We start from the raw sequence: 27,131 nt of genomic DNA on the forward strand, positions 1-27,131 counted from the left end.
ACCTGAAAAAATAAAAGAATCGGCTGATTATTTCAGAAAATATTAAACTTTTGGTGGGATCTGTTTTTTTTGTGTCACCCTGTAGACTGTATGGAATAAGGAGTAAATAAATGGAATAAGGAGTAAATAATTATCGACCGGTGGTTGGATACAAGCTCCTGTGGCCTTGACAGAGTTTTTTCCTCCATAATTATGACGTCAAAAGAGAAGTGACGCACAAATGTAAACGTCATCAGATTATTTAGCCCGATTATTTTACCCCAAAGAGAAGGATGAGGAAATCTTTCGCAAATCAGTAAATCTTGGAAAATAGTTCCCGCCAAAAAAGTCGCTGAACCAATCAAATTGCCAACGGAAACCACTTTGACAGAGTGAGACCCGTGGATGATGACAGATGTAACTGCAGTGTGCCCGCTCCCCTTCTGCAGAGGCATGAGGCTAGGATTGACCTCATGTTGTAATGCATGTCATAAGCAATATTTGAGTAGTGCCAATTTTAGACCAAAAAAAAGACATTGTTGAAGATTTGAGATATTTGGAAGCTCTCTCTCTCTCTCTCAGTCTCTCTCTCTCTCTCTCTGTCTCTGTCTCTCTCTCTCTCTCTCTCTGTCTCTGTCTCTCTCTCTCTCTCTCTCTCTCTCTCTCTCTCTCTCTCTCTCTCTCTCCAGTGATGGCGCTAATAATTTTTCAAACTGGTACACAACTTTAATGATGAAAAATATCCAGAAAAAAGGTAGGCTGGTCATTGGAACCAGTAAGAGTCCAACTCAGAGAACTGGTTTTGTTGTTTTACCAGCGAAAAAAACCAGTAGTTCTTAAAATCAACCGGTAGGTTATACCGGCAGCCAATTATTTTCCAGTATTTTCTCATTTCAACCGGTAAAATACCGGTAATTACTGGTTAACGCCAATACTCTCTCTCTCTTTAGTCGTTCCCCCTCTCCCTCTTCTCTCATGGTCTCTGTTTCTGTCTGTCTCTCTCTCACTCTCAGTCTCCGACCCCTCTCCTCTCTCTCTTTCTCTCTACAGCACTCCCCGGTTAACGTCACTACCGTTTAAAGTCACACCTTTGATAACATCAATCAGGGTGTTGGTCCCGACCTAAAGCCTTCTTTGTAAGACTAAGAAAACCTCGCTTAGCGTGACCTCGGATACGGGAACACTTCTTTTTAGGTGACCCCCCGTTCTGGTCTCTAAATGCAGAGGACCACCGCTTAAGATCAAGCGAAACTGAAACGGAAAAAAATCTCCCAATTTTGCGGCCTTGACCACAGGAGCTTGTATCCAACCACCGGTCCATAATTATTTACTCCTGCATGCTTATTATTTACTGCTGCATGCTTACCCTTACTACTACCATAGACCTATATAGGTCCCTGCTACTACTATTTATTAGTAAATGAATAATAATAAGTAGTAAACAGTAGTAGTAGACTGTATGGAATAATGAGTAAATAAATGGAATAAGAAGTAAATAATTATCGACCGGTGGTTGGATACAAGCTCCTCATTGTGGCCTTGACAGAGTTGTTTTTTTCTCCCGGCATATGTGACCCTCCACCTTGGAATGAGTCGCATGTCACCTTTGCATGATTTTTAATATTTTTACATTTTCTAAAAGAGATTTTGAAACTCTATCCAGTGGAGAAATCCGTTTTAGAAAAGAGCGAAAACTTTTTGACTTATAAGCCTGTGTCTAAGGTGATCCTCACACTGATACCTCACACCCCCGGACGTATATATATATAGTCAGTCGGCTAAGGACCGTTTTGGTTACTTTTTGGCGTCACGTTACGTCTCCATAGCACTACGTGTCGATATCACTATTTTGTGAAAAAACAATCATTGTACTGTAGCGCTACGTGTCAATACGGCGATACGTGTCGATAGCGCTACGTGACAATAGCAGTACTACTAAACTGCAGACACTTCGCTTTGCCCTGTGTGCATAATGTATTTATATTGTATTTAAATATTGTATATATGACATTAGAGTTTCTTAATTTCCCTTATCAGAAGAATGAATGAACGAAAACAACTGCACTACGGCGAAACTACCGGAATGTTCCAGAACCCAAGGGAGGTAACTCTTGCTTTGTATCCATGTAAAGGAGGTGACTCTTCTTATGAGAGCATACATTATCTTTCTTATTGGGTGTTGAGAGTTGAAGTTCTGGTTCTGCTGCTCCATAGAATTTGTCCGAAAATAACTGTGTTAGGGGTGGCATAGTAAGAGCCCCTTTTAGTGACCAAAGCTTTTTTCTCTAGCAATAGGGCCTTTTACACCTGGGCTATTCTAGGCGACCTTGACCTTGGCCCGCTGTGCCTCGGGCAAAGTCAGCCACTTTTGCGCGTTGTTTGAATGGTGGAGCTGTACGATGGTGCACAAACATTGCTGTTATGGCGTGTGTGGAAGTGATTTAAGACACCGTGAGAGATCACACATGGTCGGTGTTGGATGGGTACCGTTTTCCAAACCCTCTAGAGATTTAGAAAAGTGCCGAAAATGGATTAAACTATGTGGAAGAACGATCGAGAGGTTCAACATCGAAAAAGTCAACAAAGACACCTACATTTGCACAAAACACTTCGTCGGGGGGCACTTGAAAATGACATGCTGTTTTTCTTCATAAGTATAAATGGAACAAAAAAGATTGTACCATGCTTTGACTTTATGTGCTGAGAGAGGAAGAAATGGTTTTAATGTAGCTTTTTCATATCCCCATAAACCAATCAGACAAAAAGCATGACAGCTCGGTGCTTGCAGTTGCATACAACAAGAACACAAAAATGAAAAAAAATGGTCAAACTGAACTATGTGTCGTTCAAAGGAAAAATGGTTTGCCTCAAGGAAAAAGACTTGAGAGACATCACATAACTGTACAAGCTCACAAGAACTATTGGTTGTAATCATGAGTACGACTAGACTGAAATGATAAATAATGTGCATCACAGTACTATTCAAGCACTAAAAAGTGCCTCTCACTAGCTTGTCACCAAATAAACAAAGTAGGTTGTAACAAAATTGCAGATTAATAAAAAAAATAGTTCAATCAATAGTATATTCACACCTGACATTAAACTAGTGATTTCCATCACTATCCTTTTCAGGCATTAAAAATAGTTCAAAGCACCTAGCCCCACATAGAAGTAAGAGGCTCATTCACAAGCTAGTTAAAAGCTTTTCATTCTTTTGTTTTTCTCAAAAGAAAATTCATAGTATGACAACAGTATTCACAGCAGGCAGTTTTAAATCACGCAAGGGCATTCTCCAGGTGTGTTCACGAAATACATTGTAATTTTAAACAGAGACAATTTTCAGTTCACGCGTGAAGATGATTTTACTGACCAAGTTTCTCCCCATATATTTCATAACCCTGCAGGTGAAAATGGGAATACCAGCACAGAATGATTGTCAGTGAAAATTTAATACCAACACTTCAAACTACATCACTCATCATAAAACAGAAACTGTGACTCCAGAGTGGATTTAAATGAAAATCAAAAAGTGGAAAAACTCATATTCTGATAATTGACATTGTTGTCCAAGTGTTTCAAACTACATCACTCATCATAACTTGAACAGAAGCTGTGACTTGGATTTAAATGAAAATCAAAACGCGGAAAAACTCATACTCTGATAATTGTTGTCCAAGTGTTTCAAACTACATCACTCATCATAAAACAGAAGCTGTGACTTGGATTTAAATGAAAATCAAAACGCGGAAAAACTCATACTCTGATAATTGTTGTCCAAGTGTTTCAAACTACATCACTCATCATAAAACAGAAGCTGTGACTTGGATTTAAATGAAAATCAAAACGCGGAAAAACTCATACTCTGATAATTGTTGTCCAAGTGTTTCAAACTACATCACTCATCATAAAACAGAAGCTGTGACTTGGATTTAAATGGAAATCAAAACGCGGAAAAACTCATACTCTAATAATTGTTGTCTAAGTGTTTGTGTGGTTAAAAAAAACCAAATGTACCTGATCATGAAAGAAATCAGAGCAACCCATATGTTCATTAACCATTCACTGCCACTGGTCCATACGCATACTCTTCAGTTTCAAAAAGGAGATGGGTATTGAAGAGGCAGTGCTACTGTTAGTGATTCAAAGTGCCATACATCCCATCCTAGTGCTGTGAAATGGGGATATATTCAATATTTCATGGAAGCTAACTAATATTTGCATGTATGCATGCAAAAATACTGTGACAGTACTAATACAGTAAAAGCATTATTGAGGGTGAACAGCCTGCTTTGCTTGGTTTCAGTGAGGAGTAACAATACTAACAATAACAATATGAATAATAACATGCCTATGTTGTGAAATGTAAGTTGCTACTGACCAGCCTGATTTGCGACGATCAACTTTGTCTGATGTGTATCAGAGACTGTGTCTATGTTATGCAGTGTGTGCTCGCTATGATACCCTTTTCTTTCGCAAATATGAACATCAGAGCAACGAATCTCCGCCGATTCTGGCTTGCCGATCACTGGCATCTGATCATCAAATGAAACATCCTTTTCATCGAATGTATATAAATTATCATAATATGATTGTACTTCCTTTATTATTGCATGTCTAATTTTTCCAAATTAAAAATATTCACCGTCCGAAATCCATTTTATACGGGTTCTTATAATCATTCCGTCAATTTTCTTTTGTCGAATTGCAATTAATTCCTGTCTTTTCTTTTCCAAAATAAACAAAATATTTTCACTAAAAGTTGTCTCTAAATGTTCAATTTCGTCCACCAATTTACTTTCCCGCTGTACACTTTCTTTCTTTTTGACTGCCATTTTTTTGGACAAAATCATCAGGCTCAAACAGGCGATGCAAAAGTCCCACGCTTTGAAGTAAGTTACTTCAAAGTGTGGGAAGATCCCCCCACACTTTGAAGTAAAAACTGAGTTTACTTCAAAGTGTGGGAAGATCCCCCCACACTTTGAAGTAAAAAATGGGTTTACTTCAAAGTGTGGGATTACTTCAAAGTGTGGTGCAACAGTCGTGCCGCGTCTGCTATCCAGTTCGCGGTAGGATTAGAAAATATATATATATATACCAAACCGATGTCAAATACGAGCTGATTTGGTGAAATAAAGCACATTTCTACTTGCGAAACCCATCGAACAGCCATTAGGCTAAGCGAGAGAGTTCTCGTGATTGTTTTAATTAAAAAACTCATTCATAAAAACTAGAGACTAGGTTTCTGGTCAAAACGAATGATTAATCTGCTGTATACGGGACTGGGTGGCCGAGTGGTAACGCACTTGCGCTCGGAATCGAGAGGTTGCGTGTTCAGGCCTGGGTCAGGCCGCAATTTTCTCCCCCCTTTCCTAACCTAGGTGGTGGGTTCAAGTGCTAGTCTTTCGGATGAGACGAAAAACCGAGGTCCCTTCGTGTACACTACATTGGGGTGTGCACGTTAAAGATCCCACGATTGACAAAAGGGTCTTTCCTGGCAAAATTGAAAAGGCATAGCTAAAAATTTCCACCAAATACCCGTGTGACTTGGAATAAAGGCCGTGAAAGGTGAATGCTCGCCCTAATAGGCTTGAGGTTTGCTGGCCGATGTGAATGCGTGATATATTGTGTAAAACATTCCATCTCACACGGCAGAAATTAATATGTAAATCGCCGTGAGCTCTTGTGAGAAACGGCGATTAATAAATGTCCATTATTATTATTATTATTATTATTATTATTATCATTCGCTTGTCGGAAAGACAATCGGCCTACGCGCTTCTCTCAAATATGACCTTCTCTTGTCTCCTGTCTCGGAAGATTTATTCTACTCCCAAATAGCACTTCTTTGCACCTCTTATGACTCCTTCGTCCTCTAGAATCCCGTACCCACACCAAATACGAGCTGATTTGGTGAAATAAAGCACATTTCTACTTGCAAAACCCATCGAACAGCCATTTCCGGTGCTCGATCGCGGACATTTTTAGCTTTGAAGGCTATTTACGGGCAAATATCAATCGCTCCCTGACTTTTTATGCATCGAGAAACAAATTTAGTCATCGCTGAATCAGTAGCTTACCTTAAATCCCGACATAAATCAAACAATACCTAGAAAACAGACAAAACTTGCCTTCACACGTGTCATGAGCGGCCTTCGGCTTCTGTTCGGCCTTTGACAGGTTATCCCCCGTGTGATATAGTACCGGTGGTACGATAACAATGACTTCTGGTACGATATGCAGGATGACACAACCTCCTATTAATTGCCAAATGATCCATTTAGGAGTACTTATTAAGAAGTCTGAAGCCTGAAGTTGTTTCAGAAAAATGCTTTCCCCCTCGAACTGGACATCAGAGGACATGAAAAAATGTCTGGCAGCCATTGCAAACGGAATGGGCTTCAACGCTGCTTCAAGAGTTATTGATATTGTACCACAAGGTCACTAATATCGTACCCCCAGTACGTTATAAGTGACTGACAGGTACGCATTACAGAACTGGTCTTGTAATTCGTACCATTTGGATGATTTTTTTAAATTCGTACTGAAACCAAGTTTGCGTTTTTTTTATTGCAAACAATATACGGAACGTTGAAGGCACAGGAGATGAGTGTTTATGGACAATTTGAAGTGCCTAGCATAAAATGGTTGCGCTATAGAGCTGTTTGTCCTTAAGTGGTACGATACCAGTAACTCTCCCCTACTGTATTATGATCTTCACTTACCTGTTACTTGAAATTCACTGCACTGCTTTGGCGCGAGCACAACTTAACTCAACTGATCCGACGACCCGTTCACACAAACTCTTTGCTCGAAGGAAATCGACGACTGTGTTGAACTAAATCTTTGATCCAACAATTATTTATTTAAAGGCACAGTGCAGCTCACAGCCTTCGTTTTGCGATTTTGTTGCAGCTGAGTGCATTTACAGTTCAAAAATCCTCCTATGGTAGTAAAACAAACCCAAAACTACCCAACGACGACATCTGTGAAGCTCGACAGTTTCTTGTTCACGCGAGTGCATAAATTAACCTAGTTATTACGTGGTGTTTGGTCGGAGTTCGATTCAACTGAGTGATTCCGGCCTCCATTTTGTTTTACACAAACTCATGATGATGTCTGACATAGTTTGGTAGTGACGTGTCTTTTTGTGCATGATGTGGTGATCTACCCGCTAATCTAAATTTAGATCCAAAAATAGGTCAAGACCAGCCGGGTCCGAGTACGAAATTTATTTGGCATTTTCTAAACAGGAAAGTAGAAATCGATCAGCCGGTACAGCATCGTAAAATGGAAAACTAGCTTCAAGGAAACTAGAAATCTTTAACTTTGATTGACATAACTAGTCAAAGTTAGACTGAATGATTGCAGTCAGTACAAGAGACTTCTGATCCAAGTTCAAATGCACAAATCAGTACGCAAAACATAACCGGGAAGATGAGGAAAAACGTACTGAGTGCCCAGAAACTGGAGCAAATATATACAACGAAGCGTCTTGTAGTCCCGAAAACACGGTAGGTCAAAGCGACCATGATGAAATGTGTGCACCCACGGTGCACAAACACTCACGAGACACAAGCAGACACAGCCTTCTGCACGGATGCACACCCGACCACACATTTTGTCATTTGGCACAAGTTAGCTGATCTTTTCCCAGAAAGATCCATACTGAGCCCACAACGAGTCTCAGGGTTTGCAAAACACGAACATATTATTGAAAATAATTGGGTAACGTACCAATGTAGTATGGCAGCTCGCTTCCCCCGGGTAGAAAACAACTGACCCGAATTCTCATGAACCTCGCGGAATTATAGCCTTATTATGATCTTCACTTACCTGTTACTTGAAATTCAGTGCACTGCTTTGGCGCGAGCACAATAACTCAACTAATCCGACGACCCGTCCACACAAACTCTAGTTGCTCGAAGGAGATCGACGACTGTGTTGAACTAAATCTTTGATCCAACAATTCTTTTCTGTAGCATCGGCTTGTGAAGAAATAGCGTCCAAAGCACTTTGTGTAGGGAACGTCATGGCTTTGAGTTCAAAGTGCGTCCAAAGCTCTTGTCCAAATAATATTAAAAGTTCACGGCAACCGAAGCCTGTAGGCTACCGCAACGCTCTGAATAGCGCGGATCGTATTACTAACTCCGTGTAACTGACGGAGTAGAGCAAACTGCAACGCCTCGGAATGAGTCGGGTAGGCCTGAAAAGGGCGCCCATTTCTCTGTGTGGTCAAGTGTATCCGGAACGCGGCTTGATGCAACTTCATTGCAATTTTTCTTCTTTCGTTCTATTTATTTATTTATTTTTTTTTTTTGAGTGAGGAAGAAAGAGCAGGAGTGTACTATACAGAGGGCGGAAGGCGGGAGTCTTACTTAGAAATTTAAAAAGACACCCCCCACCCGGTCGCTGAGTACTTCCTCTTGCGTGCTCTGAAGGTGATCTAGAAGTTAAGGTTGACACGAATGACAGACTACGACTTTGCACTTTCAATGTGTTTCCATTGCTCTTTTCCTTTCCTTTTCAGTTGAGTAGGCCTAAGGATCCGGGTACCCTTGACTGACGCAGGGTTGGGCGGGGACTGAAATAGCTCAGTCGGTAGCCGTCCACTGGCTTCAAAACCAGTTGTGGTTATCGGCGTGGGTTCGACTTGTTTGTTTGTTTGTTTGTTTGCTTAAAGGCACAGTAAGCCCAGAAACTGTAGCAAATATACAACGAAGCGTCTTGTAATCCCAAAAACACGGTAGGTCAAAGCGACAATGATGAAATGTGTGCACCGTGGTGCACAAACACTCAGGAGACACTAGCAGACACAGCCTTCTGCACGGATGCACACCCGACCACACATTTTGTCATTGTGGCACAAGTTAGCTGATCTTTTCCCAGAAAGATCCATACTGAGCCCACAACGAAAGTCTCAGGGTTTGCAAAACACGAACATATTATTGAAAATAATTGGGTAACGTACCAATGTATGGCAGCTCGCTTCCCCCGGGTAGAAAACAACCCGAATTCTCATGAACCTCGGCCTGGCGTCTGGCATTATGGGGTTAGTGCTAGGACTGGTTGGTCCGGTGTCAGAATAATGTGACTGGGTGAGACATGAAGCCTGTGCTGCGACTTCTGTCTTGTGTGTGGCGCACGTTATATGTCAAAGCAGCACCGCCCTGATATGGCCCTTCGTGGTCGGCTGGGCGTTAAGCAAACAAACAAACAAAAAACTCGAGTCTCTCTCTCTCTCTCTCTCTCTCTCTCTCTCTCTCTCTCTCTCTCTCTCTCTCTCTCTCTCTCTCTCTCATGTAAACACGTATACATGCATCAAGCTCAGTTTCAACTCTCATTTACAGTTTTTTCTCAGTCTCTCCGTAAATTGTTTCTTTCTGTGTCATTTCATTTCTCATTCTGGGTCATCCTTTTCGAAGGACTGAGAGAGCATTCAAATATAAGTCACATTATTTGACCACTTTTTATTTTAAAGTTCTAATTGTTATTTGTATTAATTTTGTAACAGTTTTCTGAAAAAGAAATACGAACTGCACGTGCACCGTGGCCGTGGTAGTTCAGACTCTGACGCCGGGTCAGCCGTGCACTCAGTGCACCTTACAAACTAACTGATCCGCCCCTGGTTTGTGTGTGCGTGTTCGTTGTGCGCATGGATGTGCGTCTGTGTGTTCATGTGTGTGTGTTCATGTGTGTGTGTTCATGTGTGTGTGTGTGTGTGTGTGAGATAAGAAAGATCACACACACACACACACACACACACGGATGCGCGCGCGCATACAATCGCAAATACACATACAATATTACACACACACACACACACACACACACACACACACACACACACACACACACACACATCCAAGAAAACCCATTTTTTTGATAAAGAACATTTTTTGCTTCAAGACACACACACTCGTAGATTTACCTCCTGATGGGAAAAATAACGTAGCTGGTTACTTTACAAGACCATTGTTTTGGGTTTGTTATTTTTAATCGAGGAAGAATTTCAGCAAACAAGCAAACAAATAAATCCAAACTACTTGCAAGCTAATTGATAACTACTTCTACTACAACTACTACTCAAGGCTTTGATTTTATTTCTTTATTTGGTGTTTAACGTCGTTTTCAACCACGAAGGTTATATCGCGACGGGGAAAGGGGGGAGATGGGATAGAACCACTTGTCAATTGTTTCTTGTTCACAAAAGCACTAATCAAAAATTTGCTCCAGGGGCATGCAACGTAGTACAATGTATTACCTTACTGGGAGAATGCAAGTTTCCAGTACTGCAAAGGACTTAACATTTCTTACATACTGCTTGACTAAAATCTTTACAAAAATTGACTATATTCTATACAAGAAACACTTAACAAGGGTAAAAAGAGAAACAGAATCCGTTAGTCGCCTCTTACGACATGGTGGAGAGCATCGGGTAAATTCTTCCCCCTAACCCGTGGGGGGTAAGGCTTTGATTGCGCACCACAGAATAATTTCGTGCTATCTGTGCTTTACAACATTACCTACAAGTGGTAATACATTATTTCAATACAATAACTTCTACGTTTAAACAAATAAGAAAACAAAACAATTAATTTACAAGTTCTACACAACATGTACTTTTCAGCATGTAAAACAGAACGATCGAAAACAAAGGTTCATTTTCATTCTTTGCAAAAACCTACCATCTTAAATTTTCAGCACATTTTCAGAGTAAACATAACACAAGTAAAGATTTTGGGATTCAGAAAATGGTTGAATCTGTTATTTCAATTTCACTTTCAATCAGAATTTAGATGAACACATAAGTTAATAAATGTTGAAGTTTTCAAGCTGAAATGTAACACCATATTTCGGACCAGGTCAAGGATCGTTTTAACAAAAATGTTTAATTTCAACAACAAAATGCGCTTACCACAGTGCGGCCTCAATTTTTTTTCACAGACGGATAAGACGTCATCAGATGATATATTTAAATTTTGTTTTCATGTTTGGGGCCATTATCAAGATGAATTCATAAGTGAAATTTCAATCATCGGTTCAGTAGTTTTCTGGGAATTGCTTCACATACGCACACACACACACATACGCACACACACACACACACACACACACACACACACACATAACACATACCACACACACACACACACACACACACACACACACACCCCAACACTTCCCTCTCAAAGCCCCGACTACTGGTCAAATATTGACTCTGTAAATGTAAAAAGGCATAAGACGGACATCGTTTTCGGCAAAATGGTGGAAGCTGAGCCCGGCTGCACGGCGTTAGGACAAGGTAAGGTTGATCACAGTCCAACGCTTTTCAGTGCCGCCAGCGCCCTGGGTACGAACTCATCATGGAACCTCAGCATGTTGTTGTCAGTGATGCGTGGCGGGTTGCACGACTTCCACCCCTGAGGACACTTTCTGTAGTGAAAGATGGTGGCCAAATTGGTATCCAGAAAGATCATCCTGCACATTGAACAGCAAAAAGCAAGCCCTGATAAGCACTGCCATGTTTCTAGGGCTGAGATCTGTACGTGAAGGGCTAAATGGTCCAGGTTATTTGTGATTTCATGAATAATATCAAAGGATGCTTGGTAACATGCACACAAAATCACCACAGATTCATACTATCCTTCTTACTTTAGACATTTCAAACTTCTAAATGCACAGGGGCCGAGTACTCACGTACCTGGGAATTCAACTCAGAAAGTACGGGATTTACAGAAACTGTGCACAGGAATTCAGAGTTGTAAGCACAAATAACTTGTTCAGTTTTTTCTACATTCGCTAAGTGGATTTGTGCTCACCCACTGTGTCCAGGGTAGCTGTAAACTGTATGCGTCTGTAGCTGATGAGTCCTGGATGGTATGTAGACATATTTGAAGCATTCCCTGCGCGGGCTGGTGCTGTTGAGATACTGAAGAAAAATGAGGGGCGCTGTGGAATTCACTGGGCCCCACTCCTCCACGAAAAACTGGACGTCGAAGAATAGGGATGCTGTCTGGCCATGCTTTTGAAACTGTTCCTGGAGAAGGGCATTAAATAAACATTCTTGATCGTGGAGTCCTCCTAAGAACGACTGCCTAAATGCCGGGAGAGGGGGTGGGCAGCCTTACAAATTAAAGCCCATTCGTTCCACACACCAAAACAAACGAAAAACAACAACGAGTGAACGTGGGAGTTGCAGCCCATGAGCGCAGAAGGAAGAAGAAGAACAGGGAGTGATTATTTTATTCTGGAGCTTCAATGTGGTTCCCGAACCTTGTAGTATGAAGTGGCTTTGATTCCATGAGTATTCAATTTTCACCTTCTAGGCCTGTTCAAAACCGGTGTAAGCACATCCTCAAGCCAGCACTAAAACTGACTTGATAAAAAAAAAGGATGCAACAATTTGAGCGCATGAAAACGTTCATATCAGTTTCAACATAATAAAATCGTGTAACAATTTTTTTTTAAGTAACACTTTTCAATCATGATTGAGATCAGAAAGAAAGCACCAATTAAGTGTCTAACCCATTGTCTGAGCTAAACCATCGCAGGACGTAGCCAACTTTTACCGCTTTAAATCCTTAACTTCCGTCCTGCATGTGTGCTTCCTGTGTCCTTGACTGGATCCACAAGCCGTCAGAGAGCTTCCTCATGACTTCAAACAATAAAAACCGAGTTTTGATTGTAATTCCCAATAAAAATAGAACATTTCGCATAACTACTTCCAGGAAAGGCAAAGTTTTCCTGACAAATTGTCTCCAATGTAAGCTGGCGTTTCCACACAGTGAATAATCATATTCTGTGCTGGATTACACTAACAGAAGAAAGAGGGCGTCAGAGATAAGATAAACAACATTATTTACGATTCTCAGGGCCGGACCCAGGGGGGGGGGGGGGGGGTCCAGGGGTTCCGGAACCCCACCCCTGGAAAAAGCATGTACCTTGCTTTGAGTGTTGGGTTGGTTTTTTTTTTTAAATAAATTTTGTGTGTGTCTCTAACAAATTTTATTCAATGTGAAATCCGATGAGAAAAAGGTACCCCCCACAATGCTGCTCTTAACCCTCAAAACAAGGCCCAGAATGCACCAGATTGCACAGATTTTAACCGTTTTTCAAAAATTTTCCGGGGGAGCATGCCCCCGGACCCCCCTAGTTCGCCCGCCTGCTTTGCAGGCGCGCGCTTGTATCTTCGCCACTTCGCTGATTTGCCCCCCCAAAAAAGGAGGAACCCCCCCCCTTACAACTCATTTGGTCCGGCCCTGATTGTGGACGTCGAAGAAGAGAGAGAGAGAGAGAGAGAGAGAGAGAGAGAGAGAGAGAGAGAGAGAGAGAGAGAGAGAGAGAGAGAGAGAGAGAGCGAGAGAGAGAAAGAGAGAAAGAGAGAGAGAGAGAGAGAGAGAGAAAGTAAATATCCATGAAGAGAAAAGGGAATGGTAGCAACCTATGGACTTACGTTGAAGAAGGGTTTTAAGCGCGTTGCGATCCGGGGCAGAATGACTTCATCCATGTCGATGCCCATGACGTAATCATAACCAGCCAGGCGTAGCCGACAGTCCCATATCGGCAAGGATTCATCGTGACTGCGGATGTTCAAAGGAGCCAGAACCCGACCCCAGTTCCTGCCTGAACAGTCAAGCCGGAATTAGGTCTGTGTTCACACGTTGTTTCGAGAGGCCTGTTTGGTCGTCAATGTGTAGACCTTAGCTAAGTTAACGCTGTGAGACAAAGAGCTCACCGTAACTATTAGCCAGCAAATAAGGCAGAGTCAGCAAGAGACTCTCTGGTCAACATATCAGTGCTAGTAACTATAGGAGACTAAGCTTACCAGCCAACACACGTCCCAACTAAAAAGGATCCTAAACTAACCAGTCCACACATCAGCTCAGTTACTCGGAGACCAGGCTTTCCACTCTAAGTACAAAGCCGAGTAAATGGGAGACCTGAGCTTTTAGCCCATCAGGCAAAGTATAACTAGGAGTCTAGACTTTTCAGTAATCAAAAAGCAGATTATACATACAAGTCAAAACACCAGGCCAAGCAACCAGGTGACTAAACTTACGAGTCAATACATCTGCGTTACCAGGAGCCTAGACTTTACAGACAGCACATCAGTCCGAATTACTGGGAATCTAGATAGGAGAGTAGACTTTCAAGACAAAACATCAGTCTGAATTACTGGGAATCTGGATAGGAGAGTAGACTTTCAAGACAACACACCAGGCCGAATTACTGGAAATCTAGATAGGAGCCTAGACTTTACAGACAGCACATAAGTCCGAATTACTGGGAATCTAGATAGGAGAGTAGACTTTCAAGACAAAACATCAGTCTGAATGACTGGGAATCTAGATAGGAGAGTAGACTTTCAAGACAAAACATCAGGCAGAGTTACAAGAAAAACAAGACTTACCCGTCAGCACACAAGGTCCAATTACCTAAAATACAAACAGGCCTAGGAGACTACACTTTCCAGTCAGCCCACCAGGCCGAGTAACTAGGAGATTATAGACTTCCAGTCAGCACATCAGACAGAGTAACTAGGAGACTATAAACTTCCAGTCAGCCCACCAGGCCGAGTAACTAGGAGACTATAGACTTCCAGTCAGCCCATCAGACTGAGTAACTAGGAGACTATAGACTTCCAGTCAGCCCACCAGGCCGAGTAACTAGGAGACTATAGACTTCCAGTCAGCCCACCAGGCTGAGTAACTAGGAGACTATAGACTTCCAGTCAGCCCACCAGGCCGAGTAACTAGGAGACTATAGACTTCCAGTCAGCCCATCAGACCGAGTAACTAGGAGACTATAGACTTCCAGTCAGCCCACCAGGCCGAGTAACTAGGAGACTATAGACTTCCAGTCAGCCCATCAGACCGAGTAACTAGGAGACTATAGACTTCCAGTCAGCCCACCAGACCGAGTAACTAGGAGACTATAGACTTCCAGTCAGCCCACCAGGCCGAGTAACTAGGAGACTATAGACTTCCAGTCACCCCACCAGGCCGAGTAACTAGGAGACAATAGACTTCCAGTCAGCCCATCAGACCGAGTAACTACGAGACTATAGACTTCCAGTCAGCCCACCAGGCCGAGTAACTAGGAGACTATAGACTTCCAGTCAGCCCATCAGACCGAGTAACTACTAGGAGACTATAGACTTCCAGTCAGCCCACCAGACCGAGTAACTAGGAGACTATAGACTTCCAGTCAGCCCACCAGGCCGAGTAACTAGGAGACTATAGACTTCCAGTCACCCCACCAGGCCGAGTAACTAGGAGACTACACTTTCCAGTCAGCCCACCAGGCCGAGTAACTAGGAGACTATAGACTTCCAGTCACCCCACCAGGCCGAGTAACTAGGAGACTATAAACTTCCAGTCAGCCCACCAGGCCGAGTAACTAGGAGACTATAGACTTCCAGTCAGCCCACCAGACCGAGTAACTAGGAGACTATAGACTTCCAGTCACCCCACCAGGCCGAGTAACTAGGAGACCGTATAGACTTCCAGTCACCCCACCAGGCCGAGTAACTAGGAGACTATAGACTTCCAGTCACCCCACCAGGCCGAGTAACTAGGAGACTATAGACTTCCAGTCAGCCCACCAGGCCGAGTAACTAGGAGACTATAGACTTCCAGTCACCCCACCAGGCCGAGTAACTAGGAGACTATAGACTTCCAGTCAGCCCATCAGACCGAGTAACTAGGAGACTATAGACTTCCAGTCAGCCCACCAGGCCGAGTAACTAGGAGACTATAGACTTCCAGTCAGCCCATCAGACCGAGTAACTACTAGGAGACTATAGACTTCCAGTCAGCCCACCAGACCGAGTAACTAGGAGACTATAGACTTCCAGTCACCCCACCAGGCCGAGTAACTAGGAGACTACACTTTCCAGTCAGCCCACCAGGCCGAGTAACTAGGAGACTATAGACTTCCAGTCACCCCACCAGGCCGAGTAACTAGGAGACTATAAACTTCCAGTCAGCCCACCAGGCCGAGTAACTAGGAGACTATAGACTTCCAGTCAGCCCACCAGACCGAGTAACTAGGAGACTATAGACTTCCAGTCACCCCACCAGGCCGAGTAACTAGGAGACTATAGACTTCCAGTCACCCCACCAGGCCGAGTAACTAGGAGACTATAGACTTCCAGTCAGCCCACCAGGCCGAGTAACTAGGAGACTATAAACGTTTTAGTCAACACATATATGGCCGAGTCACTATAGTAGGCTAAAGTTTCCAAGCAGCACATCATGCCAAGTAACTTGGTGGTCTGAGCTGCTAGACAGCACAAAGAGCACAGAAGGTACATGAACAGCCTTTTGAGTCAGCAGAAACTACAGTGCCGTTTGGAGACCCGACAAGTCATTAATCAGGTAGTACAACAGCAACAACAACAACAAAAACACCCAAACAACAGGTCTACCGTTCTGCAGATAGTGGTGTGTAAACAGAAAATAGACCTGCCAGTCAGCATAATCATCAAATACACACACACACACACACACACACACACACACACACACACACACACACATCGGCCATTATGTTAGATACGCACCTGGCAACTTATATGGAAGAGGATCAAGAAGGCCAGTCTCTCGGTAGTGACTGAAAATCTTGCGGACTGTTTCGGTGTTGTTTAAGTCATAAATGAGAATCTTGTCCACTCCAAGAAGCCGTTGCATCTCAAACCACTCCACCAATCTTCGAGGATCCAGTTCGTGACCGTAGGCCACCTTACCACAGAGAGCCAATTCTCCGGGTTTCTTTACTGGCAGACCCACAGGCAAATAGACACGATCATCTTCCGGACATGACGTAGTAGAAAGAGTCACGTGACCGGCGCCCAGCTGCGTCGCGGTGAGCGGGAATTGGCAGCGGAAAACCAATCCGAAGACACTGAGGTCTTTCGAGGCGGGGTCATCTTTTAGGCTCATGGCTGGGAAGTCGATCGCAGCTTCACCCCCTAGGGAAGGTGCCTGGCCAGGAATCTTTGCGCAGCACTTCAGACCAAGGAGTTGATTCCCTTCTTGGAAAGCGACGATGTCTACGTAACTGCCGGTAGACGGCGCCCTGTGCAGAGCGACGAAGGCGGAGTAGAGGTAGACACGACGGGTGAAGACCGTGTCCTTTGGGTCTGACGTCGTCCATGAAGGGAACACCTCCACACACAACACCTACACACAACAAAGAACTTAAAACGATCGCGCGCGCGCGCGCGCGCGTGTGTGTGTGTGTGTGTGTGTGTGTGTGTGTGTGTGTGTGTGTGTGTGTGTGTGTGTGAGTAAGTGAGTGAGTGAGTGAGTGAGTGAATGTGTGTGTCAGTGTGTGTGTGTGTGCGAGTGTGTGTGTGTGTGTGTGTGTGTGTGTGTGTGTGTGTGTGTGTTTTTGTTGTATGTGAGTGTGTGTGTTTTATTGAACTGCAGTGGCAGTCACTAAAAAAAAGTCAAGTGATGGGAAAAAGTTCATGGTCCATACTCCTGAAAACCTTGTGCACATTTAGGAGAAATTACCAAGTGTTAGTGGCATGCAATTTTTTTTCAAAGAAAAGATCGTCCTAATTTTATTTTCATGTCCAATTTCATTACTTGGTTATTCCATCGCTGGGAAATTCGGGTCGCTTCCTCCTAGTGGAAAGCTAGCAGCAACAGAGTCGCGCTACCCAGGTGTGTGCGTGTTTAGGTGTAATCCGCCACCTACACTTATGGCAGAATGACCGAGGTCTTTTTCGTTCTACAGTGATGCCACGGGGGTGGAACATGGATACCGTCACTGAGTCTGCACAGCGGGGAAGTTTTGAGTCCATTGAAATCGTAAGAATGATTAGCAGCCTCCATTTGTGGAGGTCTCTGCACTGAGTGGTAACCGATACAAACCTTTTTTAAGGCAGCTGTGCATTATAAACATGATGGTGTTTGGAGTCCATTGCTGTGTGTTAAATAAATACCTGCGTTTCATTACGTGTGGTGTTTGATGCCTCCTTTTCAGCAGTAAAAAAAGTGACATTGTATGCTGCTGCGCGCTGGAGCCCCTCTGGCGCAGAACCTGTTACCTGTAACAAAACATTGTAGTGTGAACAAGTAGGACAATCTATTTGTTGGGTTGAGGGCATCTTTCATATGGCATTCCATTTGTCAAATAATTATTTGGATACTTTTCATGTTTTTTTCACCAGCTTTAGCTAAATAATCATTATTTAGAAGCTCATGTGCTAAATAAGTAATTGTTTATAAACAATGTAAAACAATTCTAAATAATTTTTTGTTTACGTAAACCATTCATTATTTACATAAACAATTAATTGTTTACGCAATTAATTCATTGTTTACGTAAATAATGATTTATTTAGCAACATTGCTGATTGTTTACAAACAATGTATAATACGTCTAAATAATATATTGTTTACGTAAACAATATATTATTTAGACTTATATTACATTGTTTATAAACAATCAGCAATGTTGCTAAATAAATCATTATTTACGTAAACAATGAATTATTTACGTAAACAATGAATTGTTTAGCCAACACATTTTCCATTATTTAGGGGTTTCTAGGATTCGCTTCTGAACTAAGTTTTATGTCTTTCAGTGATTACTATAATTGAATACAAGGTCTCTCCACACACTCTTATCTTAAAATAGCTGTTGTTTGGATATTATTTTGTTTATTTTACAAGTCGAAATTGCTGTACGAAAATAACTAATCTCAAACACAGTCAAAGGTCAAGGTCAATTAAGGTTTTTCCCTGCCGGGAGTGTTTAGTGTTTGCATTTTCTTGCTTGAAGTTGTTGAAACACAGTTATTTCCCCTTATGTTCTCTGTTCTGTTTATGTCCCAACAACATGCCTGTCTTTCCATTTATCTTCCTTTAATCGTTTCATTTCAAAGAGAAAAGTAAAAACATATTCGAAACTACGGAGAATTTTCGCGTCACGAAGAAATTCAAAGTGGCTGAGGGAGCAGGAAGGAACGATAATATTGAAACCAGAGACATTTTGGAAGTTTTTTCACGCGCTGCTGCTGATGCCACATGCGGCATTCTGTCTGGCGGACCTGGTCCTGCTGCGGTTGCTGTAGCAGAAACTTTTGATACTGGCAGTGGGTTTTGATACTGGCAGTGGATACTGGTTGTTGGGGTTTCAACACACTGATTACTCAGTTTCGTATATACCAAGTTGTGTTGTGTAACTTACAGATAAAAAAAAAGTTTAATCATGCAGTAAGAGAAATGGAAAGAGAAAGTTTTTGTTGAGACAGAACAGAAAACTTAAGACGGAAAACTTTTTTCTCAACTACTTCAAGGGAGAGAATGCAAACACTAAACACTCCCGGTCATGACCTTGACCTTTTGTTTGTTTTCGCATTCAGTTCTTTTCGTACGGCAATTTCAGCGTGTAAAATAAACAAATTTACGAACATTTTCTGATAAATAATGTTTGGAGATACCTTGTATTGAATTATAGTATATACACAAAGAAAAAAAATGAAGCTTAGAAGTCAATTCTTGATTCCCCTAAATAATGAAAACTGCTTTCCCTAAACAATGAATTGTTTAGAGAAAGCAGTTTTCATTATTTAGCGAATCTGCTAAATAATGCATTATATAGGTAAACAATGATTTATTTAGCAACTGCTCACTTTATCCACCCAAAAAATATTATTTTGTGAAATAAGTGATTATTTGTGTAAACAATACATTATTTACGTAAACAATGAATTATTTACGTAAACAATGAATTATTTACGTAAACAATGAATTGTTTAGGTAAACAATGAATAGTTTACGTAAACAAAAAATTATTTAGAATTGTTTTACATTGTTTATAAACAATTACTTATTTAGCACATGAGCTTCTAAATAATGATTATTTAGCTAAAACTGGTGAAAAAAACATGAAAAAGTATCCAAATAATTATTTGACAAACGGAATGCCATACTTTCAACAGGGTTCCTAGCTTTAAATTCATAGTTATTTTAGCTTGAACTTGCTGTCGTCGACCTGAGTAAGCGTACGACAGACCAACCCATAAAATTAGAGAAGTAGTAAGGAAGCTAGGATATTTTGATTACAAAGCTGTACACCAATCTCAGAGGGCCCCAAAGGGTTTAAAATCGTGATCGTGATTGGCGTTTTTTGACCTTTTTGTGACCGTGATTGCCGAAATTTCAATTTCTGTGATCGTGATGGGACTTTGCTCGTGATCCGTGATGACAAAAAAATCAAGTCTCGTGATCGTGATCGTCATTTGTTTTCGTGATCGTGATGGGCATTATTGCAAAGCATTTTATTTTCAACGTACATTTTTCACAGCTGTATCACTCTATGATCCTCTATTCGTCAAGGAGCCAATCCCGATTGAAGGGAAGCAACAACACATTCAGAAATATGATTTTGACAGCGATTGCTTCCCTTTAAGAGAACCAATCACACAAAAAAAGAGATCCAATCAGAAGGCGAATTGCAAAAGTCTGCCAAACTTCATCCAATGGAAGGGCTTCGTGCTAAAGTTTTGAGTGCATTCAGTCAAATTCGAATTCGAAGATCAAAAATGGCGTGCAGCGGTACTGTCATCAAACTTCTGTTATATTTTATGGATTCAAGCCAGACCAAAGCATGCGGCGAGAATGCCTTCCTTGATGGAAAGGTCCGGCTACGGGTCCGTCTTTCCGAAGACGAAATGTCAAGGTATGTTGATCTATTCAGGGCCGGACTAGGTAAGTACTAGGGGGGGTTACAGATGGGGGTCCAGGGGGCAAAGCCCCTTGGTGGGGGTCCAGGGGGCGAAGCCCCCTTGGTGCGGGTTGCAAGGGGGCAAAGCCCCCTTGAAGCTGAACGTTTTTTGATGTTTCTGGAGGGAAAGGAAGCCTCTCCTTGAACGAAAAAGGTAAATTCGACAGCAAGCTGTTTTGGCAATGAAGAAGAATTGAGATTGTAAGGACTCATATTTTTCATCACAAAAATCGTTGAAGAAAAATGTCTTTCGAAAGGGGGTGAGAGGTGCGATTTCTCCTCGGATTTCATGATGATCCAGATGCAGCAACGTGGACACGCTTGGCATAGATTCTAATTGTCGCTTCTTTGCATTAAGCTTGGATTTATTTTAGCGGCTGTAAACTTATCAACAATGGGTTAAATTCAGGAACTATGGCTGGGAGACGTGCCAGTTTAGGTCACTTGATCCTCATGTCAAAGTCGATCAAAGTCATGTTCGTTGGGGATTTTGTTATCATAGACTCTACCATCACACATACATGTACTTTAATTTCAATCCACCCAATACTTTTTGAGAAAATGGGTTTAAAAGATTTAGCTCTGGAGATGTGAAATTGTGCAAGTATATATTCATGTGTGTGAGTGAGGGTGTGGGAGTTGAATGTGTATGCGTGTATATTCCTTCACCCACCTTCATGATCCCTAGACTGACCGTTAGTCAGGATTATAGACTCTCTACCATCACACATACATGTACTTTAATTTCAATCCACCCAATAGTTTTTGAGAAAATGGGTTTAAAAGATTTAGCTCTGGAAATGTGAAATTGTGCAAGTATATATATTCATGTGTGTGAGTGAGGGTGTGGGAGTTAAATGTGTATGAGTGCAGGGGCGGATTAGGGGGGGGGGTTACAGGGGTTCCGGAACCCCCCCCCCCTGGCTGTAAAAAAAAAAAAAATTAATACTAACTTTAAAAGAAATAACGAGTGGCTGCTGACACCAGTTGATCATGTTTAAAATCAAGGATAAGCCATAAATTGTTCATAAAATAGCTAAAACTCTTCAGCTTCTGGGGGGCTAAGCCCCCCAGACCCCCCAACGGGGCCTTGCCCATGTCCCCCACAAGGTCTACCCCTGGACCCCAAGTTGTAACCCACCCCCACCCCCTCTGGCTTAACTGCTCCGCCCCTGGAGTGTATATTCCTGTGAGTGTCTGTATGAGAGAGAGAGAGAGCGAGAGAAAAAACAACGAAAACAACATTCTTGTAATTGTTACTGATTACAAATCATGATATGTATTTCTATGTGTGAATGAAACAGAATTAAAAAAAATAATAAAAAAGTGCAACAGTTGTCACTTTGTGTTGAATAAACAATAGATCCAGAGGAGCGAATAACTGTGTGGTTGTGTTTACTTTGACACGTGCTTTCTGTACCTGCAACTTTTACCGTGACCGTGATTTGCCACTGGTGTTCGTGATCGTGAAAACAAAAATCAAGGTAACTGTGATCGTGAAAGCTAAAATTTCCCTTCCCGTGATCGTGATGATACCCCCCCTTTGGGGCCCTCATCTCAGATCACCGTGATATCACTAAAAAGTAAAACATTTTCAAACTGCCCACAACACCATTGTGAAGACGTTTTCTTGCGAATTTGGCCTTCGGAAGTGTACGAAAAATTGGCTCTACTTTAACTGAGACGTAACCGAAAAGGTTTGATGAAAAAGGACGCTTATTTCAGAGGCGAAAGAGGAGAATTGAGCAAGAGAAAACACGCCGTACACGGACATTTCCCGGTTCTGAATAGTATCTTACCACAACGCTTAAAACTGGGACAATTAAACGTTCAAAACACTAGTTACAAAATATTCCTGGCATGTGGTGCCGCTATTTCAACACCCACACAAAACAATATACCGTACCTTGGCTGGGCAAGTGTCAATAGTTTTTGCGTGGCGAGGAATACGCGGTATTCAACTCAAAACGGTAACAGCGCCTCCACGCACTCCTGTCCTACTTTTCCCTTTTTCCAGCACAGGAGATTGTCATCCTGAACTCAGGTCAAAATGAGTTCGGCTCATTCTCTCGGCCCTGACCGGACGCAACAGTCCTACGCGACTCTATCAAAACAAAAATACAGAGTTATCTCCCATAATGGTTTTCGCGAACACTGATCACAGGCGGAAGGTATCGTCGTCTCTGGTATCGTCCACTGGCTTACTACTATCACAGAAAGACTACAAGGTATGTCACTCACCTTCGAGTCTTCTGTGTTCTTGGAGTCGCTTCCTGTGGAAAAATATTGTTCAAGACGGTTTGCCTCTTCCTACAGTCTGTGTAAGGTCAAATAAATACAGTTGAATGATTGTTTGAACTATTATGTGCCTTTAGTTTTCAGCTTCCGTCCGCTGCAGGTTGTTTTTAACCATCATTTGGACGAATCTTCGTTTGCGAGCCGCTAATCCACTTGGGGACAAATCATGTATCCGCACCGAGTATGCATACCAGCGCTCATTGGTCTAAAACATATGTAAATATTGTGCAGCAAAGGGACGGCTACCCACGGGAAAATAATCATCGAATATCCTGTTATTAACCAATGAGCGCTGGTATGCATATTCGGTACGGATACATGATTTGTCTCCAAGTGGATTAGCTGCTCGCAAACGAAGATTCGTCCAAATGACGGTTAAAAACAACCTGCAGAGGACGGAAGCTGAAAACTAAAGGCACATAATAGTTCAAACAATCATTCAACTGTATTTATTTGACCTTACACAGACTGTAGGAATAGGCAAACCGTCTTGAACAATATTTTTCCCCAGGAAGCGACTCCAAGAACACAGAAGACTCAAAGGTGAGTGACATACCTTGTAGTCTTTCTGTGGTAGTAGTAGTCCAGTGGACGATACCTTCCGCCTGTGCACTGATCTAAATTTGAGATCAGTCAGTGTTCGCAAGACAAAAATGACTGCAGATTGGCCGACTTCGACAGTGATCTCCGTTCTGTTCTTCACAGTTATAATACAGACATCGTTCTAAGGTCAAAACAAGTCGAACGTTTGAGACTGCTGACGGAAGGAGACCGTAATGTATGGTTTCATCACTGTCAACTGGTTACAGAAAAAATCGTCTGCTCCAGTGAACGCCGAAACCAAACGGTTGATTATCACGTGACACTTTTGCCATATTTAGAGTTGTTTGCACAGTAAACTTACAGCCGCGAAAAATAGCTCTGTTGAAACTGTCTTACATATCAATTCCTTTGTAATTTAAAAATTACAAAACACCATGAAAAATCATTATCGACGATCGCGAATCTGCTTATATCAATAATACATTACAAGAAGCTCTAAATTAATATGTAAAAAAAATCGGTTTCCTTGCCAGACAAGGATACTCAAGGCATCCTGTCAGGGAGAGAATGAGCCAAACTCATTTTGACCTGAGTTCAGGATGAGGAGATTGTATCAAAACGCCGGTCGATCTGCTCCTTTATCCTTTCTGTACTATTACTACTACTATTCACTGCAAGGAATGGAAGCTCGCACTGCCGATTCGCTCCGTTTCAAGCTTTCTACGTCGCCTTTGCACCCCCTTCATCATTCGTGAACGCATGACGCTCAGATACAAACAAAAATGATTAAGCTTTCACTTCAAGTAACAAACTCGAAAACACCACTCACCAGGAAGTAGGAAGGATAAAGGAGTAGATGGACCGGTTTAACACGAGAAAATTACTCCCACGAGATTTGTACTCCGGAGTAAAAATGTCGTACGAACATTTTACTCCCTTTACGAAAAAAACTACTCCCACATAACACGAGAAAATAACTTCCAACGACAGGTGTGTTCCGAATAAACATTTCGGTCGAAAATGTTACTCCCCTGGCGAATAAATAACGAATCAATTATTCCACTCTAACACGAGCACTTTACTGCCCACGCCAGGTGTACGCAACTTTTACTCCCCGGTCCCCTGTTAGTCTTGGTGGTGGAAGGGGTGGAGGGAGGGTAGCGCGACATTTGTTTAAGCGAGATCACATAATTATTGGCATTATCCCTTCGCCCGCATCCCATTTTCGCGTACGAGATTTTCACAGAAAGTAAAACTTTGGGGAGTCAAAATTTCGTGGAGTAATTTTTTCGTACCTTGGGGAGTTCTTTTCTCGTACAAAAGGCGTACTCGGAGTAAGAATTTCGTACGAAATTTTTACTCCGGAGTCAATTTTTCGTGGAGTAAAAATGTTTGCTTAGAAAAGTTAGATACAAGCTCCTGTGGTTTCCAGGAATTAAATAAGTGTGGACCTGTTGCAAGGAAAGAAGAATCCCAACCCATCACGACTTCTCCACTTCACCCAATCCCTTAAACTCCCTGCCCCACCCCCCCCCCCCCCCCCTCCTCCCCCCCCTCCAACCACACGCACTAACCCCCGGTAAACAGTACCTTGTTTTCACCCATCAGACCGTTGATATAATTGTTTCCTGTGAACAAGGCAGTGTTCCAGACTGAAAGTGCCAGGCCGCCAACACAGATGACAAGCACTATCGCCAACAGCCTCTTGAACGTCACACGAATCATTGTGGTTCCTCTCTCAATGGGTCCGTTCCTCGCTGAAATATACCGCCACTATGATCCTTCTGTCTGCTCAATCCCTGGAACGTACCAACTGTATGGCTCTTCAGTCGGATTGGTCCCTGGAACGAACAACCCCTATCATGTAGTCTATGGTACTTCTGTCCCTTTAACTTTTAAGCTTCGCTGTCTCCTGATCAAAATGACAAAGAAAAACAAGTCGCGTGAAGCGACACTAAAGGCACACTAAGCCTCCTGTAAACCATGACAGATAGGCTACTGTCAGGCGTTTACACACAGTACAAACACTCACCGCTTGAGAACATCCCAGGCGCCTTACGTAAAGAGCGAGCAATTTGCAAAGAATTAATTTTTGCGTGGCCAGCCGGATTGTTCAGTCGCTAGACCTAACTTTTAAAATCTAAATAACAAACATTCTTAAATCATAAAAAAAATTCTTTTTTCATCAAGACAAGATCAGTACAATTCGAAGTTTTGAAAGTTTGAAAAAAGAAAAGCCCGGAAACGTGTCACGCAAAACGTCTTTCTCGTAGCAAACGACGGTTCTGCATAGCGCCAGTTCCTCTGAACGGTCAAACCCCACCGCTCTAGTTCCTGTGACTCGCAGCCGTTTGTTGCGTTTTAGATTTAGAGGTACACAATATCTTATTATATGTTTATAACGTGCTATTGCAGATAAGCTTACATCGAAATTACATTGAAATCACAAACTGACGACTACATTGTGAAACAAGTCGCGTAAGGCGAAAATACAATATTTAGTCAAGTAGCTGTCGAACTCACAGAATGAAACTGAACGCAATGCAACGCAGCAAGACCGTATACTCGTAGTCCACCGCTCACGGCATAGGCAGTGAAATTGACAAGAAGAGCGGGGTAGTAGTTGCGCTAAGAAGGATAGCACGCTTTTCTGTACCTCTCTTTGTTTTAACTTTCTGAGCGTGTTTTTAATCCAAACATATCATATCTATATGTTTTTGGAATCAGGAACCGGCAAGGAATAAGATGAAAGTGTTTTTAAATTGATTTCGACAATTTAATTTTGATAATAATTTTTATATATTTAATTTTCAGAGCTTGTTTTTAATCCAAATATAACATAATTATATGTTTTTGGAATCAGCAAATGATGGAGAATAAGATAAACGTAAATTTGGATCGTTTTATAAATTTTTATTTTTTTTTACAATTTTCCGATTTTTAATGACCAAAGTCATTAATTAATTTTTAAGCCACCAAGCTGAAATGCAATACCAAAATCCGCGCTTTGTCGAAGATTACTTGACCAAAATTTCAACCAATTTGGTTGAAAAATGAGGGCGTGACAGTGCCGCCTCAACTTTTACGAAAAGCCGGATATGACGTCATCAAAGACATTTATCAAAAAAATGAAAAAAACGTTCGGGGATTTCATACCCAGGAACTCTCATGTCAAATTTCATAAAGATCGGTCCAGTAGTTTAGTCTGAATCGCTCTACACACACACACACACACACACACACACACACACACACACACACACACACACACACGCACAGACAGACAGACAGACACACATACACCACGACCCTCGTCTCGATTCCCCCCTCGATGTTAAAATATTTAGTCAAAACTTGACTAAATATAAACAAGTCGCGTAAGGCGAAAATACAACATTTAGTCAAGTAGCTGTCGAACTCACAGAATGAAACTGAACGCAATGCCATTTTTCAGCAAGACCGTATACTCGTAGCATCGTCAGTCCGCCGCTCATGGCAAAGGCAGTGAAATTGACAAGAAGAGCGGGGTAGTAGTTGCGCTAAGAAGGGTAGCACGCTTTTCTGTTCCT

General features: G+C 42.1%; 3 protein-coding genes across 24 annotated transcripts in view; 1 reads left to right on the forward strand and 2 right to left on the reverse strand.

The window, feature by feature from the left end:
* LOC138981906 (uncharacterized) overlaps window positions 1-8,642 on the reverse strand; it is a 39,708-nt gene extending 31,066 nt beyond the window's left edge. Inside the window, exon 1 of one of the 3 annotated variants that reach the window (XM_070355070.1) lies at window positions 7,813-8,642. The gene's annotated coding sequence lies outside the window, so the exon portion shown is untranslated. Of the gene's footprint in view, window positions 1-6,701; window positions 7,169-7,812 lie in introns of those variants that run through there. The other 2 variants (XM_070355071.1, XM_070355072.1) reach the window with 2 other exon arrangements.
* Window positions 1-27,131, forward strand: part of LOC138981903 (uncharacterized) — a 236,166-nt gene that overhangs the window by 74,662 nt on the left and 134,373 nt on the right. The gene's annotated exons all lie outside the window — the stretch shown is intronic.
* LOC138981905 (uncharacterized) overlaps window positions 9,255-27,131 on the reverse strand; it is a 62,935-nt gene continuing 45,058 nt past the window's right edge. The window contains exons 2-7 of one of the 2 annotated variants that reach the window (XM_070355068.1): window positions 25,153-25,403; window positions 17,933-18,037; window positions 16,544-17,162; window positions 13,433-13,602; window positions 11,799-12,016; window positions 9,255-11,457 (exon numbers count right to left, since the gene is read on the reverse strand). In XM_070355068.1, coding sequence (XP_070211169.1) covers window positions 11,292-11,457; window positions 11,799-12,016; window positions 13,433-13,602; window positions 16,544-17,162; window positions 17,933-18,037; window positions 25,153-25,287 — 1,413 coding nt within the window. In that variant the 5' untranslated portion in view covers window positions 25,288-25,403 and the 3' untranslated portion in view covers window positions 9,255-11,291. The remainder of the gene's footprint in view (window positions 11,458-11,798; window positions 12,017-13,432; window positions 13,603-16,543; window positions 17,163-17,932; window positions 18,038-25,152; window positions 25,404-27,131) is intronic. The other variant, XM_070355069.1, reaches the window with a different exon arrangement.

This window comes from Littorina saxatilis, linkage group LG12 (genome assembly GCF_037325665.1).
Source record: "Littorina saxatilis isolate snail1 linkage group LG12, US_GU_Lsax_2.0, whole genome shotgun sequence".
Taxonomy (NCBI): domain Eukaryota; kingdom Metazoa; phylum Mollusca; class Gastropoda; order Littorinimorpha; family Littorinidae; genus Littorina; species Littorina saxatilis.